This window comes from Rhagoletis pomonella, unplaced genomic scaffold (genome assembly GCF_013731165.1).
Source record: "Rhagoletis pomonella isolate Grant_MI unplaced genomic scaffold, Rhpom_1.0 Rhpom_scaffold_00008, whole genome shotgun sequence".
Taxonomy (NCBI): Eukaryota; Metazoa; Arthropoda; class Insecta; order Diptera; family Tephritidae; genus Rhagoletis; species Rhagoletis pomonella.
The window spans coordinates 1,744,756-1,765,443 of NW_023458562.1; the positions used below are offsets into that span (position 1 = coordinate 1,744,756).

At 37.0% G+C, this 20,688-nt stretch overlaps 1 protein-coding gene across 5 annotated transcripts in view; it reads left to right on the forward strand.

The window, feature by feature from the left end:
• Positions 1-20,390, forward strand: part of LOC118744102 (anaphase-promoting complex subunit 2) — a 508,470-nt gene extending 488,080 nt beyond the window's left edge. For all 5 annotated transcript variants that reach the window (XM_036476830.1, XM_036476827.1, XM_036476831.1 and 2 more), the window contains 2 exons: positions 16,185-16,432; positions 20,161-20,390. In XM_036476830.1, the coding sequence (XP_036332723.1) occupies positions 16,185-16,432; positions 20,161-20,361 (449 nt within the window). In that variant the 3' untranslated portion in view covers positions 20,362-20,390. The remainder of the gene's footprint in view (positions 1-16,184; positions 16,433-20,160) is intronic.
• Positions 20,391-20,688: the final 298 nt, after the last annotated feature.

Genomic DNA, 20,688 nt, shown 5'->3' on the forward strand with positions numbered 1-20,688 from the left:
GCTATGCGGAGGGTTTCCATCTATCCCTAATTGAGAAACGTTTTTATATACAAACTTCACCTCCCGACATTATTCCAAGAAAAAAAATGTAAGTATCTAACAGTATGAAAAATAATGAAAATATTGAAAAAATGTATAAAACAATTTCGATTTAATTTAATCAAAGCAATTCCAATGCATAAAAAAAGAATTATTCCGTAAAAAAAATCTTCCGAAAAATTTGCTAAGTACCTACCAAAAATTGTATATTGGTTGAGGAAGAAAAATTATTAAAATATCGAAAAAATAGGCTATAAAATGCGCCAAAAAAATAATTATAAAAAATCAACGCGAATTTTAAGACACATCACATTATAATAATAAATTGTAATTGGCGTCTTTTGCCTTTATTTAATGTTTCTTAATTTTTTATAAAAGGATATGTAGCTCAAATCGAGATTTCAAACTTTAAAAGTAGTCAAAAATGGTCAGACTGCCGCATTATTTTGTCGACCACTGTTTGTTTTCATATAAGAATATATATATATGTACATACATACGCGAATACAATGCGCCAACAAAATAATTATAAAAAATCAACGCCAATTTTAAGACACTTCAAATATCCACATTATTATTATAAATTGTAATGGGCTTCTTTTGCCTTTTTTAAAGTCTATTAATCTTTTATAAAAGAAAAATTGTCAAAAATGGACAGAATGCCGGATTATTTTGGTGACCACTGTTGCGTTTTCATATAAGAATGTATGTATGTAAAAACATATATACGCATTCACTAAGGAGGACGTGACTCCACTGACTTTTAAATACATATTTAATATTTATGTATTTCATCTGGAGCACTCTTCACTTTTTAAAACTATATTTTGAAACGCACTAAACACATTAAACAATCTTTTCGCCACTATAAATTAATTCACCGGCCTATGAAAAAAAAAACTAACCTGCCTAATATGCACTTTTATTATATGATTATTAACTTACCCAAGTTGAGCGTTGGAAGGGCACCCTTCCTCAGGCATTTTCCACCCACTACTTCGGGTTCGAAATGCTGGATGCATACGAAGGAGTTGTGGGGTGGCAGCTTCTTCATGGGGTCGATCCCCATATTCTCCATCCATCTAAGGGCTTCTCCGGGATCCTGTGGAAAAGAAAAAAAACGGAAATCATTATTCATATTTTGGCAAGAGTGGGCGCGGCATTTTCGCGTTCGCGGTGCCATTTTTGAGGTCGAAATCAAAAAAAGTTTGAAAAATACTCCGATGGCAAGAAAGTTTTCGTCAAACTAAATGGCCGTTGGTATTTTTCCTTTGAAATTGGCATTTTTGCGAATTTGAAGAAAATCCAATTCAAAAAAGAAGTAAAAACTTTACAAAAACAAAAACCTCCAACCTGTGCGTTTAGATTTCCACCCACTGATTAACATTCGAATTCTCTCTCTGAGATTTAGCTCTGTTAACATTCTTCTTTTTTGCTTTGTATTTTGCTTTCGCTGTTAAGTATTCCAAATATTTGTCGCTCTTAAAATGCGCTTCGCCAGTTTAGTTGGCTCGAAAAATGTGGCATTCACAGTTCTTGGACCTTCTCTATAAATATACGTTCTCTGCACTTGACTGAGGTGGAGTTGTGGTGTAATCGTCTCCGGCATACACAGCAGGTGTATGTTTCTGGCCCAGGGTTTGACTCGATGCCAGCCCTGAGTAGGAGAATACGTAGTGAATGTAGCCCTATGGACGGACAACTTCTAAGATACTTCGCCGACCTAAACGGGGTTAGATCGCCGAAACAACAGCCCTTGGTCGGGTGAAACCCGAGTCATTCCGGTACGTAGAACCGGCTGTCGTGGGAATGACACATTCTTCTTCTTTTTTGGCGCTGTAACCGCCTAAGCGATTTTGGCCGAATTCAGCAAAGCACGCCAGTCGTTTCTCCTCTGTGCTAACTGACACCAATTGGAAACGCCAAGTGAAGCCAAGTCCTTCTCCACCTGATCTTTCCATCGCAGTGGGGACCTCCCTCTTCCTCTGCTACCACCAGCGGGTTCCGAGTTGAATACTTTCAGAGCTGGAGCGACATGGCCAAGCCAGCGGAGCCGCTGTATTTTAATTCGCTGCACTATGTCCATGTCGTTTTAAAGCTCATACAGCTCATCGTTCCATCGTCTGCGGTACTCGCCGTCGCCAACGCGTAAAGGCCCGTAAATCTTCCGCAAAATCTTTCAAACACTCCAAGAGCCGCCTCATCGGATGTTGTCATTGTCCATGCTTCTGTGCCATATACTAGCACGGGCATGATGAGTGACTCATAGACTCCTAAATTGCCTACTCAGTCCAAAGTAGCACTTGTTGGCAAGGGTGGTTCTGCGTTGGATTTCAATGCTGACATTATTATCGGTGTTAATGCTGGTTCCCAAGTAAACGAAATTCTCTACTTTCTCGAAATTGTAACTGTCAACAGTGACGTGGGTGCCAAGGCGCGAATGTGCTGAGTGTTTGTTTGATGACAGGAGATACTTCGTCTTGTCCTCGTTTACCACCAGATCCATTCGCTTTGCTTCCCTGTCCAACTTGGAAAAGGCAGATCAGACTTCGCGGTTTTTGTTACCGATGATGTCGATGTCTTCGGCATGAGCCAGCAATTGCACGCTCTTGTAGTAAATTGTTCCTGAGCGGTTCAGTTCTGCAGCTCTTATTATCTTCTCCAACATCAGATTAAAGAAGTCACATGAAAGGGAGTCGCCCTGTCTGAAACCCCGTTTTGTGGCGAACGGCTCGGAGAGGTCTTTCCCAATTCTGACGGAGCAGGTGTTATTGCTCAACGTCATTTTACACAGGCGTATGAGTTTTGAGGGGATGCCAAATTCAGACATAGCGGCGTATAGGCAACTCCTTTTAGTGCTGTCAAAAGCGGCTTTAAAGTCGACAAATAGGTGACCACACATTACTTTGCTTAAAACTCACCAATCTTTTTAATTTCTCTTCCCAAGCTGTAAGCCTGGTCAGATCTTATCTCCAAGGGAGGTCACAGGCGGTATGCGTTGGTAGCTCTGTGTCTAGCTTCTTGTCCGTTATTGAAGGTGGGCCGCAAGGCTCAATACTTGGACCGCTGTTGTTTGTCCTATATATTAACGATCTACCGAAAATTCTACAACATTGTAAAGTGAATGTTTACGCAGATGACGTGCAATTATATCTGGATTGCTCACTAAAATCAATTAATGCCTGCATACGTAATTTTAATGCTGATATGTGTCGTTTAAATGGCTGGGCTACTGATAATGGCCTAATATTGAATCCGAGCAAGTCCCAGTGCATTACAATTTACAAAAACCACTTTGAGCTAGACAATTATTCAAAAACAATGGTAGGAAATTCGGTAATAAATTTCGTTGATGCTGCCAAAAACCTGGGCGTGACTTTCAACAGAACATTGACATGGAAGAACCACATTTTTACAGTAATAGGCAAAGTGTACGGAATGTTGCGCTCCTTATGGACTACCCAGTACTTTACACCAATTAAAATCAGACTGCTCTTAGCCAAGACATACTTGCTTCCAACCATGCTTTATGGTTGCGAACTGTATGCTAATTGCGATACTACGCGCAACAGAAAGCTCAATGTCTTATTTAATAATATTGCCCGATATATTTTTGGTATTAAGCGCAGAGATCACATCTCTGAACATGCTATAAGAATATATTCAATCTCCTTTAATAACTGTTTGAAACTCAAGGTTCTAATACAACTACATAAAATGTTGTTAAACCACCTCTACCTCTATGAACGATTTCAAGCAACTCGATCAGCGCGTTCTTCGCAATTATTTTATACGACCTTTAATTCCAAAGTATCTGAGCGCCAGTTTTTTGTGTATGCAGTCCGTCTGTGGAATACTTTACCTTTGGAGATCAGGGGCGTAAAAGCAACATTGCACTTCAGAATTGAACTAATGCGATTGTTTACAAAATGATTACTCAAGTGTGTACATATATCATCTGCCAGTTACTCCTTTATTCATCTCTGATTTTTCACTACCTTTTCCTTTTCATCAATTCAGTCATTTCTCCCTCTTAAATATTTCCTTTCCCAGGCTTTTGTAATTCTTAATTTTTTATATTATTATTACGCCCTAGTTATGTAAGTCTTTAATGTATTTGCGTATAAAATAACGTTCCTATCAATAGGTCATTTAAATATTTTTCCATTTGGTTTAATGTTATATACTAATTAAGTATCAAACACTCGAAATATAACTCATGGTTGTTGTGTTTGTATTAGAATAATAATAATAAACATATCAATCGTAGGTGCTTATCAGTTTCCAGTTCACTTAGCTGGAAATATTACAAGCATTTTGTTATGCTGTATAGTAGTCAAATTTATAGAGAAATGTACCCTAAAATAACAACAAAGTACGTTCGCTTACAGTTCACCTGAATTTGACTTTATTTGCCGGAAATTCATGGCCGCTCATGAATTGCTTACACTTTTTCGCTCATACAGCATGCATGCTTCATGAATGCTTGCAACCGATTTCTCTCGTTTAATAGGAGCGCGTGCAAACAAGCGGCGCTCGCTCGTTTGCCGAGCAAGCCAAACTTCTCGTGCCTCGCCTCATTGCTGCTAAGAGTACGAACTGCGGGCGCCTCGTTGCCTGCGAGGCATTGAGTAGGAGTTAGCTCGCTCGCTCGCTCGAACTTCGAGTTTTTGCCTACCCTGGTTGTAACGTGACATTTTGTTTGGTTTGGCTTTCAATTATTGAGCGTAAACCTTTATTCAAGATTCTTGCAATTATTGTGTGAACCTTGATTTACTCATCTGCCCCGAATTGTTTTAATAGCAAAACATTATGAGTTAAAAATTAATTTTGTTTGTGGCTGTAACCTGACATTTTGTTTTAACTTTTTCTTTATTTTTAAAATTTTTTCTTTTTATAGGCTTTGAAAATAATCGTGAATGAGTTAAAATTTCCTATAAGCCTTAATGAAAAATGACTATGCTATAGATACTGATGACGAAACATTATAAAATAAACAGTTAGGTTTTAAAGCAAAGCTAAACAAAGTTTGTAATAACACTAATAATTTTCGAGAAAAAAATTGCTAACAGAAGACTTTGTTTTAAGCAAGATTGGTAAACGTGGGAGACCAACATCTGCAAGTTTTGCAAAATATTCGCAAAGTACAAATATTCGAAAAGTAAATACTATTATTGAAAATAATGTGCAGATGAAATTAAAGAAGCTGAAATTAAGAAGCAAAACAATTCAGGGCAGATGAGGAAATCAAGGTTCACACAATAATTGCAAGAAGCATCTTAAATAAAGGTTCACGCACAATAATTTAAAACCAAACCAATCAAAATGTCACGCTTCAACCACAACCAAAATGACAGCAATTCAGGGCAGATGAATAAATCAAGGCCAACATGACTTCGCTCGTAGGTAGTACCCACAAAGGTATCCATTTTGCGAGATTTTTTTCGGTGAATATTGTACGTTCGACTTTGAACTGACTTTCAATTTGACCTTACAAGGACAACGGATAACAAATTCGGATTCAGCAACCCAAAAAACTTATATGCATGTATATACATTTTTTTTAATTTTTCCTTTGAATATTCTATGTTTGACCTTGAACCTTGTTTTTAGGTATTCATATATACATATATGTATATCTATACTTCTATCTATATCTATATCTATACTATCTATACTAATCTATACTAATTATATAAAGAGAAGTCCCTTTTTTTGTAACAGGTAATCTCGCGAACGGCTGGTCCGATTTTCATGAAATTTTGTATACAAATAGTTTTCGGTAGCACCATGTTTTAGGCTAAAATTTTTTACTTTTTTCGGGTAGGTGGACCAGGGACCGGTCTATTCGAAAAAATCTTATTATAGTCCGATTTGCTTAAAATTTAGTAAAATTTAGCTTTTTATGACATACTAGCATATATGACCCATTTTTTCCGGGAAGTGGTCCAGGGACCGATCAATTCAAAAAAATCGAATTTACGGTCCGATTTGCTTAAAATTCGATGCGCAGGTAGCTTTTTAGCATGTATTAGCATATGTGATCATTTTTTCCGAGAAGTGGACCAGGGACCGATCTATTCCAAAAAATCGCATTTATGGTCCGATTTGCTTAAAATTCGGTACGTAAGTAGTTTTTTAGCATATATTAGGATATATGGTCCATTTTTTCCGAGAAGTGCACCAGGGACTGATCTATTCGAAAAAATCGTATTTACGGTCCGATTTGCTTAAAATTCGGTACGTAGGTAGCTTTTTAGCATATATTAGCATATATGATCCATTTTGTCCGAGCAGTGGACCAGGGACCGATCTGTTCGAAGAAATCGTATTTATGGTCCGATTTGCTTAAAATTCGGTACGTAGGTAGCTTTTTGCCTGGATAAGCTTATAGATCCCTGTTTTCCAATTTTCATGCAATTTCGAATATAAATAGCTTTAAGTAACGACCATATCGAGGAGCGAATTCGTCACTAGGCAAGATTTTTTTGCGCCAATCAGAAACAACGGATACTGTCAAAATATTGGTATGGAGATATACGAAATCAATCGCATACCCTTGGAGAAAAATTTTAGCTATTGTAAAAAGGGGTGTGACATCTCCCATACAAACGAAATTTTTCATACTGCTTATCTCTGGAAATTTTTTGGTAGAGTTCTAGAGTTTTGTATGGAGATTTACGAAATAAATCGCATACTCTTGGAGAAAAATTGGAACTATTGGAAAAGGGGGCGTGGCATCTTCCATACAAACCGAATTTTTCATACTGCCTATTTTGGAAGTCTTCATGGTAGAGTTCTGGAATTTGGTATGGAGATATACGAAATCAATCGCATACTCATGAAGAAAGAGGGCATCTCTTGGAAAGGGGGGCGTGGCACCTCCCATATAAATCGAATTTTTATACTGCATATCTCTGAAAGTATTCATGGTACAATACTGGAACTTCGTATGGAGATATGTATATAGTTGAAATCAAGCCCATACTCATGGAGAAAATTTGGGCTATTTGAAAAGGGGTGTGAGGCCTACAAACGTACCGACCTTTAGCTAACTTTGAATGCATTTTTTTATTCTTCTGTAGGTGTGTTTGTGAGTGATCTCCTAAATGGTTGTACGGATTTTAACGAAACTTTTTGTGTATTTGAGTGGGTCTCTGGATGGTTTAGTTTCACAATTTAATCCGACAGTTGGCGCTGTAGTTGAGTTATTACTAAAAATCTTATTTATGAACCGATTTGGCTAATGTTTTAAATATGTATGCAATACTATTGCAAAAACGTGCTGCCAAGTGGTGTTGAAGTCGAGCTATTACTAAAAATAGCCAAGTGAGAAAAGGGGCCGTGAAGGTCAGATTAAATCTACCTGTTGCACCATTGAGTATATCGAACGCTCCTGCGTTGCAATTGGCCCAATGGATGTGATTTTCCAATATTATTATGCGTTCAAACTTTTAAGGTATTTCGTCTGAAATAAGTATATGTATATTGCATTTCTGTAGAACAATGATTCGCACCCATTTTGAAATTGCCACCTACTATACTGTAAAGCTTCTAGGACATTCACTATAGAACCGGGTCATTGTTGCCGCCAGGGAGTGAAGAGGAAAAAATTTATTTCGCTTTGCGAATAACCGTGCTATGAAATGCCGCACAACTGGAGAATTTCAAGAACGGATATAAGAATTTCCTTAGGTTATTTAAAGCGGCAAATGACCACCAAACCTTAATCTTAGCAGACAAATGTGCCAATGAAAATCGTAAACGTGAATTGTTGGTGAAAATGTTGGACCAAAAAGTTTCAATAAAATATATAAAAATTTTGGGCGGGACGAAGTTCGCCGGGTCTGCTAGTATACATATATAGGGGATGACAGTCAAGCAGCTATCAAAGCCCCTTAAGAGGGTTGGAAATTTGCGTACTTGCCTGATGTATGTATTGATTAGAAATACAACAAAAAAGTGCCAAACCGAGTTTGAATACATATAATTTTTGTTTTTAAAGTTTCTCTGAATTTTTCTTAAAAATGCCTAGTTTAAGGGTGCGTGTTGATATATTAAAAGAAAAAATAGAAGTTCGGGCCTAGACAGTCTCTTCCTAAATCAGTTACGAGCATTTAAAAAAAAATTATTAAAACTCGGTCAGAAATTGTCTTCTCTAGGATTTTTGAACAAAACTTGTCGAAAAATCCCCATTTTGCGGCGCGAAGTGGGACAAAATTTGAGAGCCCAAATATGAACCGATTTCAAGTTTCTTTTTTAAATAAAAGATAATAAAATTTCACGTCGATCTACCCGTGGCGATTTTCAAAAAAAAGCCTGGGGCGTTAAGTAAGTCGCCCCCGTTATGCATAAGCATGCCTGTCGTAGCACCTTTTGCAAATTACGTAGATGGATTTTGGTGTCAACCGCTTGCCACCATACCAACGTACCATAGGTGAGAATGGGTCTAACCACCGCCATATAAATCCAGTGTAATATCAGCCTTATAGAAGTAGAGCGCAATGAGCGCCTTTTTTCCGCTCTTCGGAGTTTCCCCACGACCAAAATGACTAAGTCATCCGCATAGGCAACGACCTTGATGGCTTTCGATGTGCGGAGCAGGAAATCGTTAAGCACGAGGTTCCACAGCAGTTTCTAGTTTTTCAAGGCTGATTTCGGTATGCCCTCCTCCTGGCTTCTCCAGGAAACCGGGAGGAGCAGGGTTTTTTGAGAGGCACCATTTTAGTCTCGCGGCTGCAGTAGTCGTTTCGAGGTCCTCACTTATTTTGGACCACGATACTTTCTTTGCCTTTTTTAATCTCTTTCTTGAACGCGTTCAAGTTGCGACGATCCTCCACGTCCTTGGCAAACTTCGCTCCATTGAAGGCCTTCCTAGCTGCTGTCCTAAGTTGCCTTAGTTCCGCCGTCCACCACTTTGCTTTGGCCGGCGAATATGAAAGTGCGCCCATTCCAGTTTTTTCAAAAAGAGGTCGAAAAAAACGCACTAACATAAATTGTGAACTGATCCCAACACATTTTGCAAACACACCGCTTGCAAAGGGTAAGGGTAATTCCGCTCTAAAAATTTACTATCAAAACGTCTCTGGTATGAGAACCAAGCTGAAGGCTGTTACTCCGTTCATGGCTCAATGCGATTACGATATAATTGTACTTGTAGAGGCATGGCTAAAGGCTGACATATTCGACGCCGAAGTATGTGACTTGAATCTTTATAATTTATACCGGAAAGACAGAGATCCAATCAAAACAGGAAACGCTAGAGATGGTGGGGTTATTATTACTGTCAATCGTACACTAAGCTCCGATCTTATTACTCTCCAAAATGGGGACACACTTCTGGATCAACTATGTATCACTGTTAGAAGTGGTGCGGGCTTGATTTACATCTGTTCATCATATATTCCACCACTCAGTTCTGATGAATTACATATATTATGCACACAACGACAATATAACTACTCTTGCGCAGAGCTCCGTTGGTGACAACCACTTAAGCGTTTTAGGCGACTTCAATTTATCACAGGTTTATTGGTCATATATAACTGATGTTAATTTTATCACCCCTTATTTTATGAAATTTATGTCATAGATAATCTCTTTGGTCTCGATCTGGCCCAAATTAACTATTATAAGAACAAACTCTCACGAATCTTAGATCTTATCTTTGTAAGTAATAACTTTGAGTTCAGCCTGTCTGAGTGTGTTTTCCAGTTTCTGAATGAAGCATGCACCATGTTCCTTTAATCTTAGAGATAAATTTTTATAAATTTCTTTCTAGCCCTTCGGCAGAGTGCAACAGTTAATTTAAATAAATTGCTGTGCGATATTAATTGGGAGGACTTATTCATGCAGGTTGATACCTCAACTTGTAACGAAATCTTTCTGACTGAAGTATTGAAGATATTTAAAGCAAATATTCCGATCCGGCCAAAGAAAGTATATAAGTTGCCTTGGTATACAAAGGGACTAAAAAAATTTAAAAATTTAAGGAATACGTTTTATAAAATGTATAAAACCACTAATAAAGCCGATGAATATAGAAAATATTTTCAGTAAGATCTGCTTCAGTTGAAATCTGGCAGGTATTACTTAACAAAAAACTAATTTAGATGGGAATAATTTAGTGGAAACTTTTTTAGAACCTTCTTTTATTTCTATTTAAATGCAAGATTTACAAATATTATTAGAATTAATTTCCACGTCAAAATACCCGTACTTTAGAAATGACACCCGCCATTAATACTTGGAAATCCCTTTCGTTGATCGATTGAGCCTGTTTTCGCCACATTCTGCGGAACTGCGTTATTCTTGAAGCCGTGCATTTTGTTTTTTTAATTTTGATTTCATATGGGCCCAATAACGCTAGATCGTTTGCAGCTCTGGGCAATTCGGAGGAATGTACACTTTTAGTACAATGTTGATTTTATTTTGTGTATAAAACTCTTGCTCTTTGTGTATAAAACTTTTTTTGCAAAATGGCTTGTTGCCAAATCAGGCCAAAACAATACAGGTTTTTAGAACAACACTTCAGGTGCAACAACGTGTTCAGAAAGATTCGGATTCCTTTTCAAAGTCCTTAGAACATCCTTCTACACTATTTTATTTATAGTGCCGCCAGATTCCGCCTTACTCTCAATGCTGCCATTTTTTCTTGATATTTGACAACATTTTGACATTTTGTACCGTCGACCTTCCAATTTTCAGCAATTTTACTAACCGACATTGGGAGATGTGTAGATTTTGCATGAATTCGTCCAAAATCAATTTTCTTTTCTGAAGTTCTTTTCTCTCCACATCACTTATTTTTAAAGTTACGCATATGAAAATTAACTGTAATAAAAACAACGATTGCAAAATCAGCACAGTAAATAACCGGCTGATCGAGTAGTCGATAACAAAGTTGTGCTATGTAGTACTGCCAGATTTCAAATGAAGCAGATCTTATATGAATGAGTTTGACTGCCTTAATAAGTTCCTATACAAACAATTCATTTTACAATGTGAAAGTAATATTTAACGTAATCCAAAATCTTTCTGGAATTTCTTTCAATCCAAGAAAAGTGTATCTAGCATTCGATTAAAGGTAAAGGTCCAACTCCGCCATCGAAACCGCAAATCTTTTCGCTGACTTTTTTGCATCCAATTTTGATCCTAATGAGTCCGCTATTAGTGAAGTTCTTCTTGAAGGGATTGCTGCTCCCACTGACTTTGGATATTTAAACGTATCTATTGCGGATGTTATAAACTGTATAAAATTGCTCAAAACGTCAACAAAATTGGTCAACGACGGCATATCTCCGTTACTAATAAAAACATGTGCGGAATCGCAGTCTTCGCCTATTACAATAATCTATCTATATAAATGTGAATGTCTGTTTGTTTATTACCTTATAACTTTTGAACCACTACACGGATTCGGACGAAACTTTGCACACTTATTTCTTTTTACCCCGGAAAGGTTATAGGTATGGTTTTGTTTGCAAATATGGTGTGAATTTTGCGAGGGGGCGTGGCACCTCCCATAGGCCTGCAAATTTTTAATCAGCCATAACTTCGGAACCATAAGTCACATGAACTTGAAATTTGGTATGCAGACAAATCTATGGTAGATGCTTATAGTAAGGTACATATAAATGACTTTGTAGGAGGGGACGTGGCATATCTCACAGTCGTAGAATTTTTAATCAGCCATAACTTCGGAACCATAAGTCACATACAATTGAAATTTGGTATGCAAACATATCAATGGTAGGTGCTTATCAGTTTCCAGTTCACTTAGCTTTTGTAATGACAATAAACAAGAATGCCTTAAAGTAAAACCCGAAACTTGGTCGAAAATAAAATGTATTATAATTTAATTGGAAAATGCATTTATGTTAATAGATACTTTGAAGTATTAAAAAAATGCTGTGAAATCATATTAGAGTTATTATTCATAAGATATTAGATAGTATTTCTTCTATTATATAATCTATTGGATTTATTTTAACCTAAATTAAAACACCTGCAGTGCCAAAAAATTATTATTGCATTTCACTCCATAACACCCAAGCTATACAGCTGCCTACCGTATGCTGCTATCACGTCTATAGTAAAAATAGAGCTGAGAGCATAACATCTTTACATAAAGTATTTTTCATATTTGTATAAAGACATGGGGTGAAACCCATGTACTTTCATTTCCTTTAACATGTGTGGTTTCTCAGAGCGTATGCGTACTATAACCCGAATCTGCCCAGTGTAACCATATGGTTACGCAAACAGTAGGCGTTGCACTATTTGAAGAAAAATATAAAAAATAACTGTAAATGGACTGGTTGTTTTGAAAGTTCATTTTTTCGTAACATATTAATCGCGTGTATGCAAATAAGTGGTCGACTCTTCATAAAGATTGTAGGAATCAGGGTGAAAGTTTGTTTAAAAGTGCTAAGAAATTCCGAAAGAAAAACAATTCTGGGCAAATCCAGGGTAACCATACACTTGTACTTCTGCTGTATATGGCTGTATTAATGTTTAAACATGCAAAGCCACTAGTATACAGGCATACAAAAATACACATAATTAGTACTTGCAAAAGTACTAATGCTGCATTAATGGAACAGTAGCATTCTAACACGATATACATATATTTCCATATGTAAATTCTACTTTTCGGATACATTTTAATATATGGCACATACGAGTACAAACAAAACGGAAGTATTTACATATGCAAATCAATATCATATAAAAGTCCTATTAGTTTAGCCCGTTCGCTAAAATTTTTGCACAAGACTGAAAATATTACAAGCATTTTGTTATGATGTATAGTAGTCAAATTTATAGAGAAATGTACTTAAAATATCAACAAAGTACGTTCGCTTACAGTTCACCTGATTTGACTTTATTTGCGGGAAATTCATGGCCGCTCATGAATTGCTTACACTTTCTCACTCATACAGCATGCATGCTTCATGAATGCTTGCAACCGATTTCTACTCGGTAATCTTTTGACATACATTCACACATTTTTATGCACTAAAAGGCAGATGTTGTATAGTACACACGGAGCGCTCGCTCGTCGCTCACTCGTCTTACCCAAGGTTCATAGAATACAGGTTACGACATCAGCCATGGCCACCATCTTGATGACGTGGACGGGTCAATTTTTGGAGTTGCCAGATTCCTAAAAAATTATCTTATAAAAATACACTATTTTAGTCAAAAATACATCACGTTTTATTTCAAATATGTCTAACCCTGATATTTACCGTTTGACAATTTGTGTTGAAGTTTGTGCATTTTTCTGCGTCTTTGAGTTTATTTAAATTATTAAAAATGTAAGTGCGCTGTTTTTGATTGCAAAAATCAGGCTGAAAAGGTAATTTTACGTTTTATCCTGTGTCCAAAGATGAACTGCAATTTCGGTAGCGAAAAGTGTTCTCTGCAAAAGATGTTCAGTCCCTCTTCTTCGGCAACACAGAAAGGAGAATTCGGGAAAATTTTAGTATGCGGACGCGAATTCTAGAAAAAGGGGGGAAAAAAGGGGGGTAGAATAAGAACGTTTTTTATTTAAAAACGCGCGAGTGCATTCTGCCCACTTTCAAAAATAAAATCACCAGCAAATTTCAGTAAGCATTCGATTTATATTTGATTTGTTACTATAGTACGAATATTATTATGTTAATCCAGTTTCACGTGAAGTTATAACATTTTATGTTGTTATAATAAGCTTTGCCACGATTTTATATCGAAAATGCCCATTTGATTAGGACTCCTAAAATATGCTATACGGCAACTATATTTTTGCGTTTTGTGTACGCTCCTTCTTCGTAAAATATTTCAGCCAATCAGAACTCACTTCGCAACTACGTCATTGGAGGAAAACAAATTTTTGACAGCACCATGTCGTAACCTTCTATTCTATGAACCTTGCGTCTTACCTAGCCGAGCGTGTATCCAGACAGCTAATCGCCTCGGCACTGCGAGCGAGGCAACACACTGCAGCCTCACTCGTTTAATAGGAGGGCGTGCAAACAAGCGGCGCTCGCTCGTTTGCCGAGCAAGCCAAACTTCTCGTGCCTCGCCTCATTGCTGCTAAGAGTACGAACTGCGAGCGCCTCGTTGCCTGCGAGGCATTGAGTAGGAGTTTGCTCGCTCGCTCGCTCGAACTCCGAGTTTTTGCCTACCCTGGTTGTAACGTGACATTTTGTTTGGTTTGGCTTTCAATTATTGAGCATCGCTGAATTGGGGAAGAAAGAGAATATTAGTGCTTTTCTTAGCTAGAATACAGCTTCTAATTTTACCTTCAGTATGTGGGGTGAGAGGCTCAAAACGGATAGTGGATAGACCTGTGCCCCTCCCCGCCACTAGCCAGGGTTCTTGAATTAGGGCCACGTCTACATCTTCCTCACCCATGAAGAGCAGCAGATCCTCCGATGCTTTTCGGATTCACCTTCCGCGTCGGGGATGATCTCCCTAAGGGGACCAATGCCATATCTTACCTGACCGGCTTTGCGACGCAAGATCTGCAGGGATTGTGAATCGATCTTGATCCACAGGTCCTTGCCGTTATCTTTGTCGCGAGCGCGGCCTCGGACAATCGTCCAGTCATCAGAGATGACATCCACATTTTGACATTTTATAAGTGCCAGCGAGGTCTCGTCCTCCACGAGGGGGGCGGGATCCACACTCGCACTGTCGTACGGGATGGCATCTCTGAGGGTGGAACAACTTCCATTTTATACCTACTGCCAGGTGAAGATTGTCCTGCCGCCCAATATGGGTCAGTTCTTGTCGTCCTGAGCATTCGTCGATGCACGTCACGTACAGTCCGGGTCCATTCCACGCTACGGTAGCTCAGCCGTGAGCGAGGATATACCGCCTCGCACCGGTCGACAGAGCCTCGTTAGCGATAACAGGGACCACCAAGCCTTGACGGGCAGTGGGTTAGGTTGTCGTTTGTGAAGGAAAGGTTATAGATTCACTTCACGCCCCCATTAGATCCCCAAATCACGGGAAAAATGGGAGTTGTTGAGAAAGGGGGCGTCGCACCTCGCATACAAACTGAACTTCTCACATTAGAATGTGTATGTGTTGTGAGAAATTCAGTTTGTATGGGAGGTGCCACGCCCACTTTTTCAATAACTCCCATTTTTTCCATGAGTTCGGCGTTGATATTCGCCGTGTTTTTTTTACAAGCATATACATCTACGCTTAACGTGTAAAAAAACAAGCACCGACAATTTCCATTTGAAAACAAGTAATTTTTATTTAATCGACAACAATTCATAAGCGCACAAAAAGTTTGTCGCTTACTGCTCCATACAAATTCTAAGCGCAGAAACGTATGCGTGTAAAAAAACACGCCTATTATATTTATATCTCTGTAGAAAGTTGCAGCACTCTACGATGAATACTTCTAAAGATGTGATGTGTGAAAACTTCAGTTTGTATGGGAGGTGCCACGCCCCTTGATATATCGAAATTGCTTTTCATCTATTATCATCCTTGGATAGTCTGGAGTCGATGTCCAAAATTTAAAAAAATATCGCTATAGCTGTTCTCGAGTTTTCCAAACAGAAAAAAACGGCTTTCAAAATATATTTTACTATAGATAACAAATGAAATACATTTTTTAAGTAAATGTATCCTATGGAAAAATGTTTACGAATATATTTTTTAAGTAATTGCAGACATTTGAAATTAATTTCAAGTATTTTCCAAAGAAGCATTCAAACGTAAAAATTTTTTTCTTTCATTTTCCAACATAAATAAATTAAAAACCAGAGCTTTTTTAAAAAATCGCCATGGATAGATTGACGTGAAATTTAATTATCTTTTATTTAAAAAGAAACATGAAATCGGTTCATATTTGGGCTCTCAAAATTGATTTGTCCATAGCAACCTTTTTTGCCCAATGTGCGGCGGTCCGTGTTCGCACGTGTGTTAATGTCATTGGCATTATTTCACTTTTGGCCTGTGTATTAATGTCACTGACATTAATTAAATTGACATTATTGCACGTCACCAAAATATACAGTGGCGCTAACTCTCTTTTCAAGTTTTGGATAATGATTTATTAATATGTACTTATAATTGGTTATCATAATTTTTAGATTTGTACATGATAGAATACAAATTATTTATTCAACTTTATATAGATGAATGGACGTTGGAGGATCTAAGTCAGATTACGAAAGTTCCATCTACAATATTGCGGCGGAGAATTGGGTTTTGGATATCACATGGGATAGTAGACGAAATACGACCGGGAATATTCAGACTTTTAGAAGACGACGGGAAAAAATCGCAATTCGACCCTAAACAACTAAGCCATGTTCTGGTTGGTGACGAAGATGTTGAATCAGCTATGGCCTCCGCAAGTGATCAGCGAGAAGAAGAACTTCAGGTTTGTAACTAAAAAATATATATATTTCCAAATGTATTTTTATCGTTTATCGTGTGGTTGAATCACATTTCTCTCATAAGAAATATCAGAGCTGTGTAACTGTGAAACAGTGTTGGCAAAATCTTAGTCTGTACGGTCAGTGATATTTTTTTTTTTTATCGTTAATCATCGGTTGTGATTACGATTAATTAATTTAAATTATTAATCGTTAGTCCAATTCGGAATAAATCAGATTACTAGCTCTAGTTTGTCCGAATTTGACACCAAACACCGGCTATTCATTTGTGTTTCACGCTTATAAAAACACATAATATAAAAAAAATAATAATTACACTACTCGACAAAAAAATCACCAAGAATCAAATACAACTTTTCTGACATAGAATTTTATCCTGATTCTTAATGGTTTCTTTGGGTCAGGCCTGGTTTCTAAGATATCGGTGAAAATATGAAAAAAGCCATAGTTGCGAAAAGTGGTATCCTATCGGTTTTATATCTGAGAGGGATATGGAAAGGAGACTCCCACAAAAGTTTTTTGCTTTCATAGTTATAAACAGGGAACGGATATTTAGGACCAAGAAACCTATAAAAAAGGAAAAATAAAATAACGAAATAGGCTGGAAAAATCAAAATAAAGTAGCGAAATAGGCAGGAAAAGGCACTAGAAATCGCAGAAAAGGCAAAAAACGCACTAAAAAAAACGAAAAATAATCATAAAATACATTTATTTTAGAAATGTTTATTTTACAAGTAAAAAGAGATAAACTATGAACTAGTTTCATAAAAGAAAAAAATTTCTACTTTGAATCTTTGACTATTTCCCCCTCTCGAGTTTTTTGCTCACTAAACATTAATCTCTATAGTTGAAGTAACATTGAACCACAAGATGCATTTTGAAGTTTCTCTCCTACCTATATTAGATCTCAACTAGTGGAAGACTGCAGGTGAGATCTGGCCTATATTTCTGATCAACATGGCAGCGGATGAATTAGCAAGGTGCGGCTCCGTACTGAATGTGTCCCACGCGGTGGACATAGGCGCTTCGCTCAGGGAGATAAAAGCAAAAATTACCGAAATGTATCACTCGAAGGCTAAGCAGAGGTGGAACCGTAAAGGATCATACAGGATTACCCGGCAGTTCTGGGCATCCTACAACCCACTTAGACCAAACGAATGAACAACGAAGATACTTACTAACTTACTGCAGTGTGCTCAGGACACTGGTCCATTGGTGTCGCAGTTGGGATGACTCTGGCTCAAAAGAGACAGTCGAACACTTCCTGTGCGAGTGTCCAGCTCTTGCAAGGATGATGCTAGCATCTCTAGAGATACTCTGCAAGCCATTCCTGCAGAATGTTTTAGAGTGAAGTTGCCTCTCTCTGTATGACGTACTGAAACTCATTAAAGCCAGTAAATGGCTGCAGGTTGCACGAGTTGTGGAATCAAAATGGCAAACTTTCTCCAACCCTCAATGTTTCTATTTACACAAAATTTTATCTGGCTGCTTGATTATAAACTAATTTTATACATAAATATGTATTATGTTTTTAAGTGATTTGTTTTCGTTATTTTCTTGTTAAAATACATGTGTTATTTATTTTAATTGCATATTTTACTTGTTTATGGCGCATATTTTTTAATATTGAGTGCATATTATATGCGCATATTTTCGATTTTTTAGTGCATAAGTTTTCGAGCCCATGGAATGCAATCTCACCCTTTCTTCACTAAATGTTGGAACGGGCATATATTTCTGTTGAAAACATAGGTTACCTTGTGCTCTTTGATCACAAAAAACTTTAAATATCCGTAGTAGAAAGCGTAGCCAACTTCTTAAGAACTCCGCACTGTTTAAGAAATTTGGCTCAATAATTTTTTTTTTAGTATTTCTCAAACCTTTTATATGGAGTTTTGATAACTATTGATAAATATATGCGTACGACGCTTTAAACTTCAAAAAGGATTGCTACAGATATCCTTCGATTCTCGACTATTTCCCAAGTTCCAGCAATGAAGATTCCGATGGTTTTCGTCGAACTAAAGAAATGTTTACAAACGGTAAGATAAAACGAAAAAATTGTAAACCATCTTAGATGCAGAATAAGGAGTATTTCAAAAAACTTAATTCAGTTTTGTAAAGAAATTAATGATTCTTATCTCTGCGTAATTTTATTTTTAATAAAAAACACAACATGTGGTTCTTCGAGCATATTTGCAAGCATATTTATCAATGTTTTAGTGCTTATCTAAGCTCTTAAAACAGCTTTCTTCTTGCTTATTTGTTTCGGCCCTGATGATGAGCAACTAAATCGGTAGGAGTATGTTCAAGCAGACCAATTAATAACAACAGATAGGCGCTTACTCATATGTTAGTATTTGACCGAGTTTCCCCTCCGTTTTGTGGCGTGCGCCTTGATGTTGTCCCACAAAGCGGGGGACCTACAGTTTTACGCCGACTCCGAACGGCGATTGTATTTTTATTAGAAGCTGTTTTTTCAAAGCAGAAATACACTCGGAGGTTTGCCATTGGCTGCCGAGGGACGGCCGTTGTTAAGAAAAAACCTTTTTTCTATATTTTTTCGATGTTGCTTTGACCAGGGCTTGAACCCAGGCGCAGCGGAGTGGAAGTGCGCATTTACCAGCAAGCAGGCCAATTAGCAGAGGCAATTAAGCTTTGAATTGCGTCACTGGGTTTGGTGTTGACTGTTGTTGTTGTTGTTGGCTGAGACTGTTTTTATTTTGTTTGTCCAAAATTTTGCGGGGCTATTACTTGTTCAATTTGCTTTGGTCTGAATAAAATGGAGAGATTTTAATAAAATTTTATTGGTGTATATACATATAATAGAAATATTAAACATTTCCAGTTAATATACTTAAGTTTTGATTGCAGATTCCCTTTTTTATTAAAAATAAGAAGGATAATTTAATTTTTCTGACATTTCGTTTCTGCTCTTCTCTTTAAACACACTTCACAGGGTTGCATGAGCAATTTTACGACAATTTGCTGCCAATTAGCTACAATTGCCAGCTAATTGTTTCAGTTTTTATAAGGCTAATTTTGTTGCAATTACTGGTTGGGTAACTAATTATCAACTAAATATCCGATAGGTTAGAGTTGTGCGTCGTGACCAAGGTCTGATAGCTTAATATACATATGTACGTCATCAAATGCGTACTTAAACTCTTTTAAATAACATTTTTTTTATTGCAAACGGAAACATTTTAAACGTTTTAAACGGAATATTTAACTGCGAGATCATATTCTAAGGACCGTTTTCTCAAGTAACCTGTAACTTTAAAGCTCACTTTATATTTTTAAAGGTTGCATTAAAATTTATGATTGTGTCTAAAGTAAAGCATTTTATTATCGGTATTAAATTGGTTTACAACCAAGAAACACACATACGTCAAACACCGATAATAGAAATGCTTAACTTTAGACATAGCTTTATTTTTAATCCAACCTTTAAATATAAAGTGAGCTTTAAAGTTGAAGGTTACTTCAGACAACGGCCCTAAGCATATAAAGAGCAACTTCTAATAAAGGGGGCTCTTCGTCATTCCCTTTAAAAATGCATGTCTTCTTTTGCCTATGTAAATAAATCTAGAGTTATTACAACTGACTTTAATAATTAGTATGTATCTACTCTAGTTTGACTTAAATTTATAAAAGAAATGTTCGTTCCTTTCAATTCATACCACAAATAATACTTTTTAAATTTTTACAGGTATTTTGGTCATACATTGTAGGAATGCTGACAAATTTGGACTCATTGCCGCTTGATCGTATCCATCAGATGCTTAAATTGTTTGCATCACATGGGGTTGGGATAGAATTTACCCAGGATGAACTAAAAAATTTCCTTCAACGAAAAGTGCGCGAGCATAAATTAATATATTCTGGAGGTGTTTATCAGTTATACAAATAAAAACTTGGAAATTCTCATACAAAAATCAATGCGTCATTTTCTGTTTATTGTTAGTCAGGGCTATCACAGTATCCATCGTAGGTTCGATTTTCGTGAAATCTACGAAATTGCTGTTACTGAATCCGAATAGCGACGAACGTAAATTCCAAGTTCGTAGAGAGCCTTCATTTAAAACGTTCTTAATGAAGATTCGTACAGATACTCTATGATAGGGATGTTCAAATAAGATCGGTGTTTCCAAAAGCCGATTTTTTTAAATTAGGTTAATAATCTTTTTCAGCCTTTTTTTAATTTAGGTGTTAATCGTTTTTTTGCTTTTAAACCGAA